General features: G+C 45.4%; 2 protein-coding genes across 3 annotated transcripts in view; both read right to left on the bottom strand.

The window, feature by feature from the left end:
- Positions 1–14,184, bottom strand: part of USP4 (ubiquitin specific peptidase 4) — a 33,997-nt gene extending 19,813 nt beyond the window's left edge. Inside the window, exons 1-9 of one of the 2 annotated variants that reach the window (XM_030956607.1) lie at positions 14,049–14,184; positions 13,774–13,931; positions 13,398–13,528; positions 9,822–9,948; positions 8,088–8,233; positions 7,852–7,913; positions 2,531–2,674; positions 1,775–1,892; positions 437–610 (exon numbers count right to left, since the gene is read on the bottom strand). In XM_030956607.1, coding sequence (XP_030812467.1) covers positions 437–610; positions 1,775–1,892; positions 2,531–2,674; positions 7,852–7,913; positions 8,088–8,233; positions 9,822–9,948; positions 13,398–13,528; positions 13,774–13,931; positions 14,049–14,155 — 1,167 coding nt within the window. In that variant the 5' untranslated portion in view covers positions 14,156–14,184. The remainder of the gene's footprint in view (positions 1–436; positions 611–1,774; positions 1,893–2,530; positions 2,675–7,851; positions 7,914–8,087; positions 8,234–9,821; positions 9,949–13,397; positions 13,529–13,773; positions 13,932–14,048) is intronic. The other variant, XM_030956608.1, reaches the window with a different exon arrangement.
- Positions 14,185–18,544: 4,360 nt separating this feature from the next.
- GPX1 (glutathione peroxidase 1) lies at positions 18,545–19,570 on the bottom strand. The gene is made up of 2 exons (XM_030956718.1): positions 19,293–19,570; positions 18,545–19,133 (listed from the first exon to the last, which is right to left on the bottom strand). The coding sequence occupies exons 1-2, from the start codon at positions 19,533–19,535 to the stop codon at positions 18,783–18,785; spliced, it is 594 nt and encodes a 197-aa protein (XP_030812578.1). The 5' UTR covers positions 19,536–19,570; the 3' UTR covers positions 18,545–18,782.
- Between the last annotated feature and the right edge of the window lie 891 nt (positions 19,571–20,461).

Below are 20,461 nucleotides of genomic sequence, written 5' to 3'. Positions count from 1 at the left end.
CTTCACGCTGAAGCAATGAGAACATTACATCAATACACAAAGTTATAGACAAGGGGATGTGTTTTGATGCTCACTTCATAATTTAAATGTTTAGATTTATAACTTGCACACCTTTTCTCACTGACCAAAGTTCACAGCTGGCAAGAGATACGACCTTGCCTAGTCTTGCAGCAAAGACCATTCTGATTCATCTGTAAACAGCCCTCAGGCTGGGAGGTCATTTACTAAGTAACATTAAAGAGCAGTAGCAAACTCTGAGGAAGGACACTGCTCACTGACAAGTTCCTCCCTGTACCCCAAAAAGCATTCACAAACCATGAAACACTGGAGCAGTTCTGTCCTTGCTGCCTTCATAACATCAAAATACGTGGCAGGCACGTTAGCTTCCACTGTTTCTTTTGTCCAGAGCTGTGCTACAGCAACATGACACACTTACTTTGAACATCCGAGGGGCCACGTGAGAATGCCTCCCAGACCACATCTGTTTAATGAGATCTGCATAGGCTTCTGCGATTTCTCCCCTCATCCCCAGTGGGTTGTTCTGATTTATTTCAGCTTCGTATTTATCTTCCAGGAAGTAGTCAGTCAGAGGAGGAGTATTGCTCAGGCACTGAGAAAATATTAGGAAAATTAATTTACTGCATGGGACAATAGATTTGTGTGACAATGAAACAACAAAACCAACTTTCACATCAGAACACGTACCTAGTTAACAAAACTGGCGAGACTCAAGAGTTTGTTTAGTAAAACAAAGAAAAATTAAGGCAGAAATCTGCATTTGAAAGACTGATATCTAGAAAATTAAAGCATAATGGTAAATACAAGAAAGAAAGTAATTGGTCCTTAACATGACTAGTTTGCATGAAAAACTACAATTGTAGTACATTTGATTTAAGTCACCTGGATAATAAAAAATTTTAAAGTTGTCTCTCAGCTAAGTTCAAGAAAACAGAGTGGCTTAGGATACCATGACACAACTGAAAATAAAGTCATGTTGAACAAAAAGCAGGGCAGCCCAAGTTTATTGTGGTGTCCTGAATACCATGTGCACAATGCATTAGTTATTTTAAGACCTGTTCCAGATTTCAAAGCCATCACAGAGTGACTGAAGTGATTTCACAGCACTGGTACCACACTAGAAGTTTGCCCATTCCCTAAATCAAAGTTTGAACAATCTGTCTCATATTTTGTTTGAACCTCTTAGCAAAAAAACTACCCCAGCAAGTTTCTGCATTCCCTGAAATGAACAAAATAATCCTAAGAAATTAAGTTCAAAAGTAAAGATATAATAATTAACTTTGCATCACTGTTTCATTCTTAATACCTTGCACAATGAACCTGAACCCTTCCTGTGGCTTTTCATGCTCTTCATTTTTCAAGAATCTTTAACACAGAGCCAGAACTGCACACAATGACCTGCTCATGTCACTTGCACAGCCCACACAAGTCAAAACATCCTCCACGTCAGACATTTTTGGCAGGGCACAGCACTGGGACCTTATGTTACAGTCAGGCACTTGTTCAATACAACTTCCCTGGCCATTTCAAATGCCACATATTTCAGATTCAGTCCCTAACACTGTAATCTGTTTTACAGCACTAATGAGCTAAATGTAAGCCAAACTAAACATGATTTTTGGTCTGTTTATTTTTGAGGTGTAGTCTCCCCATGGAATCACATTAAATATTCTTTCCTTTTCACAGATTTTAATCCACAATATTTATGAGACTGATCTTTTATTTAGTTCTAATGAGGGCTCTTTCTAATTCTTACCTGTAATGCAGAATTCATGAAGCAGGTGTTTCCAAGGTTACTGAGTCCACAGAGTCCAGGTTGTGAGAGGGAAGCACTGTCCCTGCAGTTGTAAGAGTTACAGACAAACCCAGAACCTCTGCAAGAAAAGACAATACAGTGAACTCCACAATGAGTTTATCAAGTCTCATTACTATTTAAAAGTCACATCAAATTCAAGTCAGAAAACTGTTTACTGAAATTTTTTAATCAGGCTACCTGTTTCTGCTGCTTCATAGGGGCTAATGCTGAATACCAGGAATGAAATGTACGTGCTAACTCTGGAAACATTAATCCTTACAAAGTCTATAATTTATTTATGGCTCATAACACATTCATTTCCTCTGTCTGTAAGTAAACAGCACACTACCCTAACATAGCAAGAGTCTATATAATGCACTTTAAGAAATAATAAGAGAATTATGATCTGTACCTGGAAGGCTTCTACCACAATGGCAGACAGACAAAAGAATATAATCCCTTCCCTCATGCTCTGAGTCACCTCAAAAAACAGGCAATGCTCTGGCAGTTAGTAAGCTCTGGAACATGCACTACTTTTGCAAGTCAGCAAGGAACAGCAGAAGGCAGTGGTTTCAAAAAGCCAAGTTTGATAAACAAGTACACAAGAATAGTAGAACTCCTCCAGGGCATCATCACACTCCTTTTCTGTACAGGCAAGGATGCATGGGATCACTCACGTGAAGGGTGACAAAACAAAAAGAACATTCCTGCTCTTACCCCCTGCCCAGGTGGGAGCTGTTCAGTCCATAGGAGTTACTGCTATCACCGTTAGTAATGACAGAAGTGGCAGACACTGAGGAATAAGAACTTGCTGATGATTTTGAAGAGGTAGTAAAGTTTCTGCTAGTTGCAGTGCTTGATCTGGGAGAAAGGAAAAAGAAGCAGAAACAGTGCTACTACGTTCTTTATCCCCAGTCCCACCTCCCACAAAACTCCAAGGACTTGCTGAGCTATAGTTAGTTACCCCACACAGAATTTACTGCTTTAATGTGTTTGATCACATTTCCAAACAATTGTCTGGAAGAGAAACACCAGGAAAAAAGTACCAGAAGTAGGAGCAACAATTATTGCTTAAAGGCAAATCTGGGTCCCAGACAGAAATAAGCAGCAATTCAGTGTGAGTGAGAGGGAAGCAAGCTTTAATTTTATGAGTAAACCACCTTGAAATAAGCAAGCTAAACCTCCCAAATCTTAAGATCACAGAACACTCTACCTGCATTAAAAAGTGACCAGGTCAGTCCTTCCCTACCTGAAACTCAGACCATCTATTCAAACACAACATTCATCAGGAAGAAGATAACCAACAAGGCACTAAAATTTAACACTGTCCTGTCATAGGCAGTTCCATTAAAAAAAGCAAAACCACGAGACAGTACTAATTTTGACACAAATTAATTTCTCTATAGTAAGAGTTGACTGGGATTTGGTCTAATCTCTCCATCTCTGCCCAAATAAACACACAAAACCAAAAGTAAAAAGGTGCATGACACCATCAGCCACACAACAGTGGCTACTAGCCCCACACCAGAGCAGGGAGCCAGCGGAGGATAGGGCTCTCAAGCTTCAGCTTGTAAATTTATTCTTTTTTATTGTGGCCCTTGTTTTCAAATGATACAAACTAAGAATGCGTATGCATAGGTCAGATGGTACTAAAAACATGTTCTGGAAAACTTCTGTGGGGGAAAAACTATACAACAATGAACAAGCCATAAAGGCTATGACAAGGCAGAACAGCTGGACAGCCTCAACAGTTTGGAAATGTAACAGCAGCAAAATAAATACAGAAGTAAACAAGTTACAGGAGGAGCTTCCAGATGAAACTGGAAAACCCCAAACACAGTCAAACCCTGAAGCACACTAAAAAACCTCACCAGCCAGCACAACAAAAAAGTATACAGGAAAGTATCCTGGAAAGAATGAGATCTAGCAGAATAACTGAGAGAACCATTTCTGGGACAATACACAACATACTGTTGTTCCATGCTGGAGGTGGAACTTCAAGATTACCTGGACACCAAAGTAAAATCAATGGGAAAACAGAAGCTCTAGACTACATAACAATTATCAGACTCATGTTCATATGTGTGGGTTTCAAGGGTCCAGAATAAAACAGTTTAGGTAACAACAGCATGTAAATCCATTAAGAACACATTTTAAAAGTCTGAAGTAATGAATTATCTGGAAGCAAAGCGGAGCAATCTAGAAAATGCTAGACTTGAGAGCTAAGCATCTCTGCTTTACACATTTGATCTCCCAGAGAGAGAACAGAGAAACTCAGAAAATCATAAGAAGAAAATCTACTGGTGAAAAAGGAAAATGAGGACAAGCTCCTAAGGGATTTCAAGGTTTCCAAGAGAAGCATAGAGATAAGTGTTTCATCAAGAGTCACATAGCAACTAAAGAGTTCCAAGTACTTCAACAGCATCCTACACCAAAAAAAAAAAAAAAAAGCTAAGAATTACAAAGGAAGATAAAAATCAGATCAAAAAGCAAATGTAAGACACAAGTCACAAGTCAATAGTCTTTTCACAGGGGGAAAAGTCTACCCACAAAGTCATCCAGGATCTTGAGCAAGTTCCAGTTAGAAAATTGGGAAGGTCCATGCAAGTAGCAAAACAACAAGAGAGGTTAAGAGCTTCCCATGTGAGAATAAAAGAACATAAACCAAATGTATTTGGGAAGATAAAGAATTCTACATACTCCTGCATGTTAGAAATTACTCATCTGTGTGTAACTACTGAAGAAAGGATTTCCTAAGGACAGCTGCTTCCCCTCATTTCACAAGATGCTCACAAAGGCAGCCATTGATTGCAGGTGAAGGACACAGAGAGCAGCTAAGAAAAAAACCATTTTTCTCTGAAAGCTTCCCACTTTAAGCCTGGAAAGCCATTGTTAATGACCCCAGAGTACTGCAGGCTCTCAGGACTGCCTCATTCATACACAGTGATAACAGACAACCTGGATGCCAAATATTTATCCCCAATGCCACAAAAAGGGTTTCTGTGGAACATGCAGACTTTGACTGGTCAAAGGCATCTGTCCCCTCTATTGCCATCTCTTCCACAGGATGTGACATCTGCTCCCTCAGAAATGGAGGCCGCAAGACCTTGCTCTGAAGTAAGAGAACAAAGTTATTTCATCTTTGAAATTTATGATTTGGGTTACCACTGAAACCCAACTTCATCTTCACAACACTGGAGCACATTGTCCTCATCTGCAGGTACAGACAGCTGCTTTGTCCTGCTACAAAACCTGTCAAAAACCCACACAAATGGCAAGTGAGGAGAAATCTGGAGACTTACAGGACAAAGAGGATAAAATCAAATCACTCTGAGTCCATATGGTTGTTAGGTAAAAAAAAACCCTAAACTAAACAACTTGAAAAATATTGTAAAAGGTTTCAAGTGGTTGAAAGGCACAGATAGAAAACACAGTTCAATTCAGCTGAGGCCACCTTCAGACCAGTAGAGTCAGTCCTCCTTTACACAACCAATAACAAAATAGTAATTCGTGACAAAAAGTTTTTGTCAGAGCCAGATTAGCTGGGATTTTGCTCAATTGGCAAAGCAGAGGCGGTAATGGATGCTCATTTAGAAAGTTCTTACATGCCAAAGCCCCCAGAACTTATGTTACATCCTCAGGGCTCCTCTGCAAGCCTGGCATCTGCTGCAAACTCAAGCACTTCAAAGTCAGGGAATAAAGATCTGCACACAAAATATTTAGCCCAGTTGCTGAAGGGGTCCTCTGAAATCACAAAGTGTCAGCACATAGTGCCATGAGTAAACAGAGGAAGAGGAAACAGCAGGAAAATTCTAGCTCCAACCAAAGAACCAAAAGGTATTTTACTGCTGCATTTTGCTAAGGGAGAGAGATAGCTACCAGGCAGCCACTAAATACAATTTCACTTCAGTTTTCAAGTACAATCCCTGGTGGAAAAGGTGTTATTTTCAAGAACTAACACAACTTCTTGTTTGCCTTTGCTAAAAAAATTATATCCAGGATGAAAAAAAAAAAAGTGTGCTAGGGCTGAAATGGAATTTTGCTAGTTCAGGACTTTATTTTGGGAGTCCTGTAAGTAACAATTTAAGAGTACTAAATTCCACAGAGCCATTGATATAATCTGCTTTCAGAAACAAAGTATGCCTCTAATTTTGAAATTCCTAGAATAAGTAAAATCCATTCCCCCCTCTGAAACTTTGTCTAGAAGTAAAAGCAGTTTCAAACTACAGTAAGAAGAAACTACTTAGTTCTTTAGAGAGCAGCAAACTAACAACAGTGGCCAAGCACAGGCTGAATATACCACCCAGGGACTGCTGTGGAGTTTAAGAGCATTTTTCCTGTAAAATGTCAGCCAGATTGATGGCTGGGGAAACACAAGGACAGCTGCCAAACCTGTGGAAAAGCTATTTCCTCTGCTAGGGGGCCAGTGCCTCTGACAGGCAGCAAATGGTGGGGAAAAATCCTGATGACACAGAACCACCCAGCCCATGGTCACTTTGCACCCATCCTCTGAGTAGGGAGGATATGAACTCCCAGTTTGCCAGAACCTCTCTTGGCACTTGGGCAGTGATGCAGGTGCTCTCCAATTCTCTATCAACAGCAGGGAGCGCTACATTCTGTTTGGTTGATGTCATCAAAACTCTAAAATTCAGGAAAAACTCCCTCATAAGCTTTCAGTAATAAACTGGTGCAGCCCAGAAAAAAAAGCTCCAAGTATTAAGTTCCCCATGTATTTTCTGGAGCTGAGAAATAGAACACTGAAACAAAATTTTGCCTGAGATAGGACAAAGCACAAGACAAAGTATAAAAGAACATATAATCCTTGTATCACTTAATACACTTCTTTCAGCCACCATGATCAGCATCAAGTCAATTTCACAAGTTCCATGCTATAATAAGTAAATATTTTATGTCATTAGAAAATAGCAATCTACATACCAACACCCACTTTCATTTATCTATCACTAGAGGTTAAATCAAAGCCTTTACATATCAAACTAGCTGCTGACAAAGGACTACTCTGAGGCCTGAGAATGCTACACAGCTCCTTTTTAGCTTTGCTTCATGTAGAAAAAAAAGTTTATGGCTGGTCTTGCACAGCTGCCTCTCTCATACTGACTTCAACCAGGTACATGATATGAATGTTTAGTTGCTTTTCACATGGCAATCCTATAGAAAATTCAGTGTAGTAAGTATGATCTCTCAAAGTACTGTTTCAGAAGAGGTTTCACTGACCTATCTAATCAACTCCTCAAATTTAACTAGTGTATCTTGATTTCAAATGAGATCACTTGGCATCAAGCTCTGTAAGTGAACTGTATTGTACAGAAAAGCATTTTCTTTATCAATATCAAGTCTAAAGGCCCCTGGAATGGCACCAAGTAGGCATCAGACAGGGGAAACAATCAAATTCTACTTTCTGTAGCAGGACTTGATATGAGCAGTTCCTTATCATTGCAAGTTCCATTCTATGCATCATATTTCACCAAGCCCTGCAATTACCCATCTCTTCTCTAAATCAGACAGCACTGAGGGAATCTGTGTCTTTTACAGGCTTCTGTAATTGTCTTTTGTGGGAGGAGTGTTGGTCATCTATTTCTATACCCTTTTTAAGGGGGAACTACCAGAACTCTGAGCATTCACTACTGGCAGGTTTGGGAATACACTGAAGATCCTTTCTGTTCTACAACAAGATTATTTGTTTCACTGTGCAGTGTGCAGAGGTAGCTTTTTAAGCACACTAGCTCAACACAAATAGCACTTTTGCCTCCTAAGCACTACAGAAACCCTAAGCTATTTAATCCTTATACAACCTGTTGGAAACAGGCTTTAAAACACATTCTTGCTAAGAAAAGAAACCAGCAGCAGAACCACTGAAGAATATTTATATTTGAGATTTTCTCTCCTTCAAAATAACCAAAACAAAGCAAGCCACAACAGCCAGTGATAACCAGGCTTTCACACAGAACATGTGGTCACTAAAGCCTAGCAAACAAGCTGCACAAAATAACAGAAACCTTTAGAACATGCTTGCTTACTTTGCCAGGCAATGCTGTCCAGGCCACGTGCCATCTTCATTTTTCACTTCTATTAAAACAACCTGAAAGAGAGTGCAGGTAATAAAGGTAACTGCAAGTCTGTTACACATTTTGCAAAAGCATTAGCAAATCCCATTGTCAATGTTTGCTCAAAGTACATAAAAGCAAGTGAAAAAAATACACATCAGCAAAAGCACTACATTAAAAAAAGAGAGAGAAAAAGTTATGCCCCTTACCTGACCCTGATAGAGCCCTGCATCTTGCACTGTGCTATCCAGCTTGCTGAGCTGCTCATAAGTGTTACTCATATATCTGTTCCATAGCCTGGTTTCCTTCTCAGCTGGGATATTGAATAGTTTTCTCATTTCTTTCTCGATGGTAGCTGTTCAGGAGAAAGTAAAAACAGCAAAATTCCTAAAGCATTAGTGCTTTTGGAAAAACCTTAAGACATTCATTCAGCAAGGAGGTGCATCACTTATCCTTCAAGATCCTTCAAGCAGAAAACATATTATGGAAGTTATAATTGCTCATATAGTTTGTATATCTGAAAAAAATTAAAAACTTCTGGTTTCAGTCATGTATTTATCTGTCAAGCCCTCAAACCATAACATACAGAACACTTTGAGAACTTTCTCCCCAAAGGCCAATTTGTCTTCATCTGAAAACACAGGTTCAAGTTTTAAGTTACTACTGTCAAGTTGCCCATAAAGATGCTGTGCTGGTTTTGCATGGCCTGCTCTTTGGTAGTGGGAGAGGCCACAGAGGTGGCTCCTGTGAGGAGCTGCTGGAAGCTTCCACCATGTCCAGCAGAGCCAATCCCTGATGGCTCTGAACATGGACATGCTGCTGGCCAAGGCTGGGCCAGTTAAAGAGTGTGGTAATGCCTCTGCAATGACATATTTAATAAGAAAATCAAAATAAACTGCACACAGTTGTTTCCTAGTCAAAGTGGAGGAGGTGAGAACATGTGAGGGAAGCAACATGGAGACACCAAGGTCAGTGGAGAAGGAGGGGGAGGAGGTGCTGCAGGTGCCAGAACTGCAGAGACTCCTCTGCAGACTGTGGTGAGACCATGGTGAAGCAGCTGAGCCCCTGCAGCCCATGGGGATCCACAGGGAATGCAGAGATCCAGCCCCAGCCTGTGGGGATCCACAGGGGATGCAGAGATCCACCAGCCATGCCTGGAGCAGGCTGTGATCCAGTAGAAGCCTCAGTGGAGAGATAGAGCCCAGCTTCCAGGCTGGAGCAGCCTGTCCTTGGAGGACTGCACCCCGTGGGAAGAGAGACCCACACTGCAGCAATGTGGGAGGACTGTGTGCCCATGGGAGGGGCTCACATTGCAGCAGTTTTGGGAGGACTGCTGCTTATGAGACTGGACCCACACCAGAGAAGTTCATGGAGAGCTGTCACCCGTGGGAGGGATCCCACAGCCTCACAGGGGAAGGGTTCCTCTCCTGGAGCAGCAGAAGAAAACCTCAGATGATAAACTGACCAAACCTCCATGCCCTGTTGGTGGGAAGGAGGGAGGGGCTGGGGGAAGAAAAGGTGTTTTAAAGGGCTTATTTTTACTTCTCATTATCCTCCTGTGATTCTGCTAGTAATAAACTCACTTTATACCTCTAAGCGGAGCCCGTTTTGCCCTTGCAGTGTTTTCTCCAGTCCTTATCTCAACTGATTAACCCTTTGTTAATCTTCTTCTCTCCTCTGCCCAGCTGTGGCAGGAGAGGGTGAGTGAGCAGTTTTTGAGGGTGCCTGGCATTTGGCCAGTGTCATACCACGACAGATGCTTTCTTCAGTTTAGTACTGTAGATACAGGGCAGCTGACATACAGCATTTTAACATGTGAAAAATATAGCAATGAGAGAGAGAGAGAAAAGTCAGATTTGCTCCAGTCTGGAGGTTCTGGAGGGCAGAGATTATCTCCTGAGACAGCCTCAGAGCACAGCTTCATGTATCAGAGAACTACTTACCAACAGTATCTGCCTTGCTGAAGTGGCAGCTGATGACATTGTCGGGATCGCTGCTCTCGCACAGCTTCAGCTCCAGGAGATAAACCTCGACCTTATAGTGCTTCACAAACAGCCCATACTCCACCACCTGCACACAGGGAACAAGGCAACACAAAGCTGCAACACTGAGCACTCCTCTGAAGCACACAGTTCTGAATGCTGTGAGCCTTTTGGAGCATTGAGAGTCAAGCCATAAACTGAACACTGACTCGCTCCTAGATTCAGTCACCAGCTTGTTTGGGGGGTTTTGTTTGGTTTTTAAAATGGGAAATCCCAGTGCTTTCCTTCCACAGTGCAAAGTTCCAGAGGTCCATATCACAGCTGAACTGACAGTGTCAGCTAACCACTCATGAAAAATCCTTGATAACACAAAGCATTCTAGAAGAAAATTACCTTTTGCCTCTAGTCTTTGGTTAAGTTTTGTAAAAGAATTAAACCAGGCTAGAACACTGGAGCAAAATCTCTTCTACCAGAAGAGAGCAAAGCAAAGCATTAATTATTTTTCTGCACAGTACACAGAACCTGCCTCAATACTCTCTCCTAGCAAGAACAGAAAAGTATCTCTGAAGTTGTTTGGATGACACTGCTTTATTTCAGAGTACCTTTCAAATCAATTTTGCATTTGAGAGAATATTCCAATAGGTACATTTACTCATGCCACTAGCTTCCAGCATATTTTTAAAAAACCTTCCATAAAACTGGACACCATTCTTCACCTACACATCATAAAACACATTATGCCAGAAAGAAAAGCACATTTCACAGGCCAGTTATGAGACAACTGCAATGTTATAGGAAGAGTAAGAAAAAAAAAGAAAACCCCACACCTCAATTCTCTCCAGAGTGCTTGAGAGCTACAAAGCCTCTGAAAATGGGAACATATTTCATTGAAAAAGCTGGTATAATTTTTAAGAGGAACAGTGAGAGGCATTTGGACAGTGCTCTTAATTTGCTTTAACTTTCAGTCAGACCTGAACTGGTCAGGCAGTTGGACCAGATGATTAAGTCCCTTCCAATGGAAATATTCCATTCTATCCATGTGACACCAGACTTGGGTATGATCTACACCTAACATATTGCAGAAAAAACTACCTAGCTTTGGAAAGAAACAAAGAATTAAGACCTAGACTTATAGTGACAATTCCACTAAATTATGCTTCCATCTTCTGAGGATTGCTGCTTTTAGAAGGTTGTATTAGATATGCAAGGTGCTTTAAAGGTAAATAATTAACAAACACATTTGAAAAGATCTTCAGTACTCTGCAGTTACAACAGAAAGTAAAACTCCCTGTTTAAACAGCTTCTTGACAGGCAGAGCAGACTTCTTTTTAAGAATGAAAATAAACCAAGTCAAAAGTTTTCCATTTATTTGTCAGAACAAATGTCACTAAACGTGACTTCCTGTTCTCCAGTATTCTGCAGCTAGAAACAAATAAGAGCCATATTCAGAAAAGAAAACTCTTTCCAAGAAGTTCCTGATCAAATTATTGTGTCCATTAAGATGGAGGAATGGAGTCTCTAATCACCTGCAGATGTCTTTTAAACTGCATCTGACCAGCTTCCTTGTTCTCTGCCAAAGTACAGCTCATGTCATGCCACTGCACAGCAACCTCAGCACAACTCAGCTGCTGAGGAAGCACATTAATAAACCTTCCCATAGGACTCTATAGATGACTGCCCAAAAATATGGTTTGATACTATCAAAAGAAACTGAACCACAAATAAATCAAGTCTAGTCCTCCTGTACTTGGCTCTGATCATCAAACACAGAGACGGAAGAAATATCTTTTAAAACCATAAAGATGCCTGAAAATCGTTTCCCAGATCCTACTTTTATGGATATTTTTATGTATGAATTACAGTTGATCCATCTTTAGGAAAAGTCTTAAGGCACTCAAGGACCACAAGTTTAAGTGCTTGACTTTTAATGCTATCTGGGGAATACTGTAACCAGATCCTGCCCACATCCTACTCAGGTGCTGCAGTGCAGCTTCTGTGTCTCACTGACCTACTGATTTTTTTAAGATGCTGTTACATCCCACAAACCTACTATTCTGCTATATTTTAGATCTTCTTAAATATAAAAACCCCTTCAGTTATCAGGTTAACAACAGACTGACAGTTTCATAGCAATTCAAAACTTGAAAAATGTACTCTTAACTAGACCCAGAATAACCTGGCATGACAGGTCTGTAAACCAGCACAAGCTCTGAGCTCTAACCCTTTGGTAATTGCACCATTGGAAACAGCATCAGATACCACAACAAAAGAAGGCTTATGCAGACTAAGCCCAAGTGTTTTTCCAATAGCTCCCAAATCTCTTGTCAACTTTCAAATTTTTCAGCAAAGGGAGTGTGCCAGGTTTTGTGACAGCAATCAGCCAGCTCAGGAAGGAAAGCTCCCTCACTTGGAGAGGCACTGATCACTAACAGTTCCAGTTCTCCCTCTCAGCACAGACTTGCAATTCCTGAAGGTGTTACATGTTTCTCTAAAACCACATCTCCTTTACATGCTGTAATTATTTTCTCCTCTCCTGCTTCTTGCTTCCATGGGAGTTCTGTCTACTCAGCTGAGTGAAGCTGAGGTAACCCAGGTGATCCTGGGTTAACTCACCAGCCCTGAAGAGATCAGAATTTCTTACTACCTGCAATTTCTAGTCCACACTGAATGACAACATTCCAGCACTTCCTGATCTTACTTCCCTTCTGGTGCCACACTTTGCTAAGTCTTGCACACCTTGAAGTAAACCCTTACTTACAACATAGTGCTGCTTAAACATAAGTGATGTTAATTCCATACATTATATCAACACTTGGTGCAGTGATTAGTTTCTTAATGAGCCCCACAGACTGGCATTGCTCAATTTAGTCAGTACAATTGGCTAAAACTAAAATAAAAACAAAAAAACTTTTACCTATACACTTTCCAAAAAAAACAAACAACCAAAAAAAAACCCAAACAAAATGAAAATAAACACTTGTCAATTTCACCTTACAAAACAGGTTATATATTCAGAATGCATACCTGACTGCATTTGTCAACCAAAAATATGACTTACAGAACAAAACCACATATCCATCTCTTTATAAAGATTTTAAAATCACATCATTTTGGAAGAGAAAATAAGAACCACCTTACACTCCAGAGGAAGCCCCTAATCCATCTGTACTAAAAGACTCATTCTGTCCTGGAAGATAAACTAGTCTGACCAACAACTTACACTGGTCCACAAAGTACACACTACTCCATGCAATATAAAAGCACTGTACTAGTCCAAAAAGAATCATAACCTGAACAAGGTTCAGGGTTCTTGCCCCAGATAAACCATCAACTCAGAACCCCTGGACATTCAGGCATTTTGGCTGAAATACAGACAAGTTGTTCTTTCTGACAAGGTAAAAAGACATCACGTTATTATCTCCAAAGAGCTACTGAGAATCCTGTCTTAGCTGGCATCTGGCAAAATAAACCGTTTAAGTTTGATGGTGATCAAAAAATGAAACCAGGAGGAGGAGAAGTTGATTCAGCCATACTTACCTTCCTCACAATAGGCTGCTGTCCGTCTATACAGCCGTACCACGCTACTAGTTTGTTCCAGGCTTCGGTGGGCACCAGCACATAATCCAGCTCATCAATGAGGTGTTCTTTCAAACTCTGAGTTTGTGGATCTAAAAGGGAGACAGACAGCAGAGAGCAGGGCATCAATCAGCGCCTTTTCTTCTCCAGAGGCACACACGTACTGCCGGGACACCGAGGAACTCCCGGAGAGGCAGAGCCCGGCCGGTCCCCTCACGGCCAGGGCGGTGCGGCCGCGCGCCCTCTGCAGCGCCCGGCCCCGAAAGCGAAAGCAGCGCGGGGAAGTTCCCGGCCGAGCCCCAGCCCGAGCCGCGGCCCCGCTGCCCGCAGCACTCACCGCCGAACAGGCCCGAGTTGTCGATGGGCCCCGGGAACAGGCCCGCGTTGTCGACGGGGCCCGGGAAAAGGTTGGGATCGCCGGCGCCGAACATGTCCCAGCTGTCGAAGCCCACGTACTTCTTCCATTGCTTGAACCACCGGCTCTCCACCAGGTACCTGCAACACACGGCACCGCCCGGCGCGGCCCCTCAGCGGCGGCGAGGCCCGGCCCGCAGGCCCCGCCGCCCGCAGGGGAGGGGGACGGGGAGGGAGGGGAGGCGCGGGTGTGCTCACCAGGACTCGCCGGGCCGGAGGGCCGTGGCCAGGAGCGGCCCCAGCTCGGCCCGCTGTTCCGCCGGGTCCGGCCGGGCCCGTTCCCCGCCGGCCGCGGCCGCCGCCATGTCCGTGCGCGAGACCCGGCGCGGGCGGAGGTCGGAGCGCGCGCGAGCGCGCGGGCGGGCACGCGCTGGGCTAGTGGGAGGAACCCGCCCCGCCCGCGCGCGCTCCGTGACGGGGTGGGCGGGGCCGCACGCGCTATGGTGGCGGCCGCCATCTTGCGGCGGCCCCGTGAGGGCTCTTGGGAGGGGTGGGGTGGGGTGTGTGTGCCGCGCTGAGCGCCCGTACGGGGGCTGCAGGGGGAGCGCGGGGAGTAGGTGCGCTCCTCCCGCGGGGATAGACCTCGTCCCCGAGGGAGCTTCGTGGTCGAGAGGGCTCCCGGGCCAGCCTCTTTGAGTGCTCAGATAAAAACACTTCTGCGAACACTGTGCTCCCTTCCGCCTCTGCGGCAGCACCAGCCCAGCCTTCCCCAAAGCTGCCCAGGGCGGCTGCTGCCAGCCCGGTGCTCTGGGCTCCAGACACCGTGTACTTCACTTTCTCAGCAAGAATCTCCTCCCTGAATTGTCGCTCAGTGGAGATCGAACCCAAGCTGATACCTTTAGTTCTTCATAAAGAGTTTATTTTTCTTTCTCTTTGACGAAACTGGTGGCAGAACGATGTGGTTGTACTGTGGTTTCAGTTTTAGACGCTCCATTTTCTGACGTGGGGCACACTGGTGAGGGCGTTGGACTTCAAATTGTAGGAATAAGCGGGAGAACGGGTGTGTGAGACTGACTGGGATGTGCTGGGGAGGCTGGGCACTGTCTCAGGAGAGAACTGCTCCAGGAGATTCAGGCATCAATCCCTCCGGTACCATGTCCTGTCCTTGAGAAGGAGGGCTCTTGGGCAGAATTCAAAAAATCTGCCTTGAACGGATGCACCAAAGAAATCCCTTTACCTTATGTGAAAAAAAGGCGGGGGTGCTGTGACTGCCCGTGCCAGGAGCCTTCTGGCAGCACCATGGGCAGGTGGGCTCTGCCAGCCTGGCACTGCTGCAGCAACCAGGGTAACGCGATAAAAGCCTTTTATCTTCCTGACAGCAGGGCAATTCCATTCAGTTAACGCTGAAAGAACCATTTTTCTCCTTCCAGTAAGACTTGAGTGTTGTTACTTCGGTTTTTCTCAGAGGGCAGGGCCCCTTCGGGCTCTAACACACCCTATTATGGCAAGGCTGGATGTGTTTTTAAAATGAGTCAGCTATTCTGAGATAGTGCTTGGTGGCTGACCTCACTCTGCTAATGAATTACTGACTCCTCATAGAAAGTGTGGTAAACAATTAAATGGTTTAATTCAGGCCTTACTGATTCAGTGCAAGAAAATTACATTGTTCCAGTTTCACTGTAGACAGAGGTGTCTGTGTTCTCCTGGCTCCTCAAGCACTTTCCTTTCAGCCATGGACTTCTGCCCTGATCTCCACCTCATCCCAATGGCTGTGAAAGTGGCACTGACAGCCGCAAAGCCCCCTCAAGTACCACAGGACTGAGGCAGGTGTTCCCAGCCTGCCTTATGATGGCAATGATCAAACACAGTGACTGAAAGCTGCCAAGGAGAAAGGGAATTTAAATAGCTGAAAGAACCTTGTACAGGCTGAGTTAGAAAAGTCTCAGGCTGATGTCACTTCTGTTGAGTAGACACTTCTGAACACCACATCTCATCAGCCAGGATTTCAGCAGATAGCCCAGGGTTTGGTGGGCAAAAGACTAGGGAATCTGGGTGAGGGAGAAAGGGGCAGGAAGTATAATTTTTCTTGGAACTAGTTAACACTCCTGACAGCTTCAAATATTTGAACTTGTTTAGGTATTTAAGAAGTTGGTGGCAACTATCAGCAGCTAAAGGCGGGAAGAATCACTGGGAGGGGGGACAAATAGGGGACAAACACTTTCTAGGAAGGAGAGAATATACGAAACTTTGATGTGCAGAAGAATGGAAAAACAAGAACACTAACAGAGGGAATAAGTGTTTGCAATTAAAGTGTAGTGTAGGAGTGTATATGTGACAGACAGGAGATGTCGAAAGGACAACATCCTCAAGCCACAGAAGCAGCCAATTGTGCTAAAGTAGTATTTCTTTTAAGGTTGCCCTCTGAGTCAGTCTGTTTCTCTCTAGAATTACAGAAATAGAACTGGGCTGATTTATAATCCCTGAAGAATTGCCTAGGAGTCTTCATGCCTCCCCTCAGTACAGAGCTGCTGCCTGTGGTGAAATGTTCACCTCCTCTCATCACAGCACCAGCCAAGGTTTGGGGTGAGATCCTATGTGGGGACTGTGCTCCACTGTCCCTGTCACTGCCAGGGAGCTCCAGCCAGTGCCCGCTGTGCTGCAGCCCACTGAACCCCAGAGCCAGCTGCTCCAGGGAATGCTGAAATGAGACTGGGAATAACAAGGCTGGGCAGCTTTCAGCCTCACTGCAGAGTTCCTGCTGGTGTGCTTACACTGGGATTGTTTGTTTTCCTGCTGGCATGGCTCATTTTGTCCTGGAATCGTGTCACTGTGCTGCTTCTGGCACAGCTGGAGCTGTTGCTTTGTTTTTCTGCTAGCACAGCCCCAGCAGTCAGAAGGTAAATAAATCCCTTAGCCATAGGCACAGAATAAGCACAGTGCAAGGTGCAAGAGACCTTTTTTGGCATGATGGAGCTGCAGCAGGTGTTGGGCTCTGCTCCCTGTGGACCTTGGCCAGAGCCAGAGGCTGGTTAGGAACAGAGGAGGCCCCACTCAAACGCTCAAGTTTGGTGAGTCAGGAACGAGGAAGTGCCACAGCTCACGTTGAGAAAGATTTTCAGTGCCCTAGGTTTCTGCTGCTCCTGATCCCCAGTACTTTCCACCTATTTCGACATCCTGCATTAATGAGGGAAGTAGAACTAACTGAAAAAACAATCCCCTACACCATGCATCATCTGCTGCAAAGCTTCAATAGCTGCTGAAAACATCCTGTTTTGTTCTATGAAGCTGTTCTGGGTTTTAAGAAATCCCCCGGTGAGGATTGTGCAATCTGAGTTCAAAGCTCGATGACTCAGGGGTAGCAGCAAGCAGGGTGGTGCTGGTTGGAAGGTTTACCCAGTCTCTCCTCAGTCTTGAGGGATCCTTGGATATAGGTACAGTAACAAAGCCACTGTGAATTTGTGAAGTGAAAAGCTACAAACAAGAAAAAAAAAACCCTACCAAACCCTCAAATCCTGAGTGTTTTTATTATGAAAACTGTGCATGAATGCTTGAAAGCGTTATGCCTTCCCTTGGAGAGTCCAAGTTTTTAGTCTGGGTTAGGATTCCTCAGTCCCATACCAAGTTTATATGCAGTGCTACAAGGCCTTGTGAGGAGTGTCTTGCAATGAAAATGTGCTCACAGAGCAATTGAAGGAGTGAACATTTTCCTGTAGAAGGAGTTGAGCTACTGGGCAGAAGGATGGCAGGTGAAATTTGGCAGAGGCTCACGATTTCCCATGGGAAACCAATCATAATTCCAGTAGATTAGCAGCAGCCTGTAAAACCAGGATTGCTGAGCAGGGCCGATATGTCAGAATTATTACTGAATCATAGAATCATTTAGATTAGGAAAGACCTCCAGGACCATTGGGTACAATTGTAGCAACTTCTTACTAAGTACTTCTCAGCTCCATGGTTGCCAGGAGTCAAAAAACTGTTATGGAAGAAGTGAAAAGAAAAAGGAAATATTTCCTGGCAGATCTGCACTTGGGAGTGTCATGCAATTCCGGTGCCCAAAGGGAAACAAGGACACTCTGAGGCAAGGCACAGTTCCCACAGGCCAGGTGGTTGATTGGGGTGGTATTGCACTGGGAACATGAACAGACTGGTTTGTCACATGATTCCCTGCATCGTGAGCTGCTGGGGACGCACAAAGGTGCTTCGAGTCTCATGCAGTACTGGGCAAGCATGTGAGGATCTGTGCTGGGCCACCACTGATGCAAAGTGGGGTAGAGCCAGTGAGGGGACAGTGGCTCTGGGACAAGGGGAGGGACAGTGGGTGCTGCTTCTGGTCTAGGTCCCCCAGGCTGGAGAATCACTCATCTCCTGCCCTAGCAGTTATCAGCCTCTTGTAGCCTGTTGCTGGCAGCCACATGGAGCTGGGGATTCAGCCAGTGTAAAGTCCCCCCTGGCCATGTGCCAGTGTGCTCCCTCTGCACTGAAGCCTTTAAGGGGGGCCCAGTGAGCACTGGGGCAAGGTCTGTTTGTTCCCCGCTGCCCTCCCACTCTGCCAGGCTTGTTACACATGGGGCAGGACATGGTACTGATTCACAGCTTGCAGAGCTCATGCTCTCAGTTTAGTTCAGCCTGACTGCACAGCCAGGCTCGTGTGCTCCAAGTCTGCCCCTGTGAGCACCCACATGGGCTGATAAACAGGTAACAGACCCACCACGTTTTACCCAACTCTCCCAGATTTATCAAGCCACAGCCTTAAAGAAACTACACAATTTTTATTCAGAGAATCACAGTGAACTACTGAAACTCACAGCTGCTTGCCCTGGCATACCTTCCCAAACATTCCCGTGCAACTTTTGAAAACATCAGGCACACTTCAAAGATTTGGAAGATGCACCATCACAAGCAAAATCTGCACGAGACATTGGGATTTCTGCCAAAGCAGCGGCTCCCTGCAAGAAAAACAGCCATCAGCAAAGGCAAAGCGCAGAGAACTTTCTAGGCAACCTTCTGCAGAAGCAACTCAATGTCGTCCTGGATCTTGATGGTTTCGAAATGCCGGCTGTAGCGTTTGAAGGGCACGCCGTCGGGGCCAATGAGGAACTTCTCGAAGTTCCAGGAGATGTCATTGCGGCACACCGGGGACCAGATGATGTACTGCGGGTTGGTCATCAGCGACGAGGGGTCGTCGTGCGGGAAGGGCAGCGCCTCTTTCAGGAAGGTGAACAGAGGGTGCGCGTCCTTCCCGTTCACCTCGCACTTCTCGAACATCATGAAATTGGGCTTGAAGCCGCTGCCAGGACGAACGTGCTCGAGCATGAGAAGGATCTCATCGTTGGTGCAGTTTTCCTAAGGAAACAAAGGTAAAATCGTCCCGAGCCCGGCCCGTGAGAGCCCGGCGGGGGGCGGTTCTCCCCCGCTCCTCGGCCCCGCTCCCCGGCCCCGCTCCCCGGCCCCGTTCCCCGGCCCCGCTCCCGGCCCCTCTCCCGGCCCCGCCACCCGCCCTACCTGGTGGCCGAACTGGTTGCAGGGGAAACCGAGGACCTGGAGCCCGCGGGGGCCGAAGCGCTGCTGCAGCTCGTTGAGCTGCAGGAAATCGCGCTTGGTCGTGCCTCAAAGCGACGCCACGTTGACCACCAGCAGCACCTTGCCCTTGAGCGAGCCCAGCGACAGCGGCTTCGCCGCGCCCAAGGGCTTCGCCGACAGCTCCGCCAGCCCCGCCGCACGCACGCCCGCTCCTGCCGCCGCCATGGTGCGCAATGCTGAGGGAGCGGCTCCGCTCCCGCCGCTGCTTCGCTCCGCCCGCCCCGTTCCGCCGGGAGCCGCCTCCGGCCCCGCCCCGAGCCGCTCCCCAGCGCTGCCCCGCCCGGGCATCGCCCCGCGGGGCCGCCCGCACCGCCCGGGCTCGGCGGGGCCTGCCTGGAGGGCTCGGGGGCTTCGATCAGTGAAATGCACAGAGCGGGGTGGCTTTAAAGCCCACAGCTAACAGGGAAGTGTCACCGATCCTCGGAAACCTGTGGAAAAGCGGTAAAACACAGAGTGGTCCCAGGAGTTGCAGCCTTCGTAGTGACAGGGCCACCCGCACAGTGTGGCGCCAAGGCTGCAGCATTCTCCGAGGACACCACTGCCACTGAGCGTGGCGTTGGGGAGAGAAACATCTGCAGTTTGTACATCGGGAAGAGGAATGGGAAAGATGAAAGTTTGACAAGAGAGTCTCACACATGTGTATGCTTGGCAGAAAGATTTTTGAATGTAGAATCTGAAGAAGGAATGGAATTGAGAGCAAGTTTTGATATAGAAAAAAATAATTGCTGAGCCAGTCTTACTGGATAGCTAAGAAGGCAAAGGGTAGGTTAGTTAGAAGGGGGTTTTATGGCTTAGAGCAAAGGATAAACCCACCTCAAACAAGAAGGTCTTTTTACCAAGCAGAAAGATAGCAAACAAGACTGCCGATGTTGCAAGTAGAAAAAAGGTCTCAGAATTTTCCACTGCAAGAAAGCTGAAAAACAACTTCTAGCTTAAACTGTAACATACTAACTTTTAGTGATTGGAGAATAGTAACATGAATATGGTAATTATAGTAGTTATGATAGGCTATAGGTAAAAATTAGGGTGTAGATTTGTTCTTCTGTATTAAGATGCTTAGCAAAGAAAAATACATAATGCATTGTAACCAA

This window comes from Camarhynchus parvulus, chromosome 12 (genome assembly GCF_901933205.1).
Source record: "Camarhynchus parvulus chromosome 12, STF_HiC, whole genome shotgun sequence".
NCBI lineage: Eukaryota > Metazoa > Chordata > Aves > Passeriformes > Thraupidae > Camarhynchus > Camarhynchus parvulus.
Note: the sequence above shows the minus strand (reverse complement) of the source record. Positions and strands in the feature narration are given on the sequence as shown.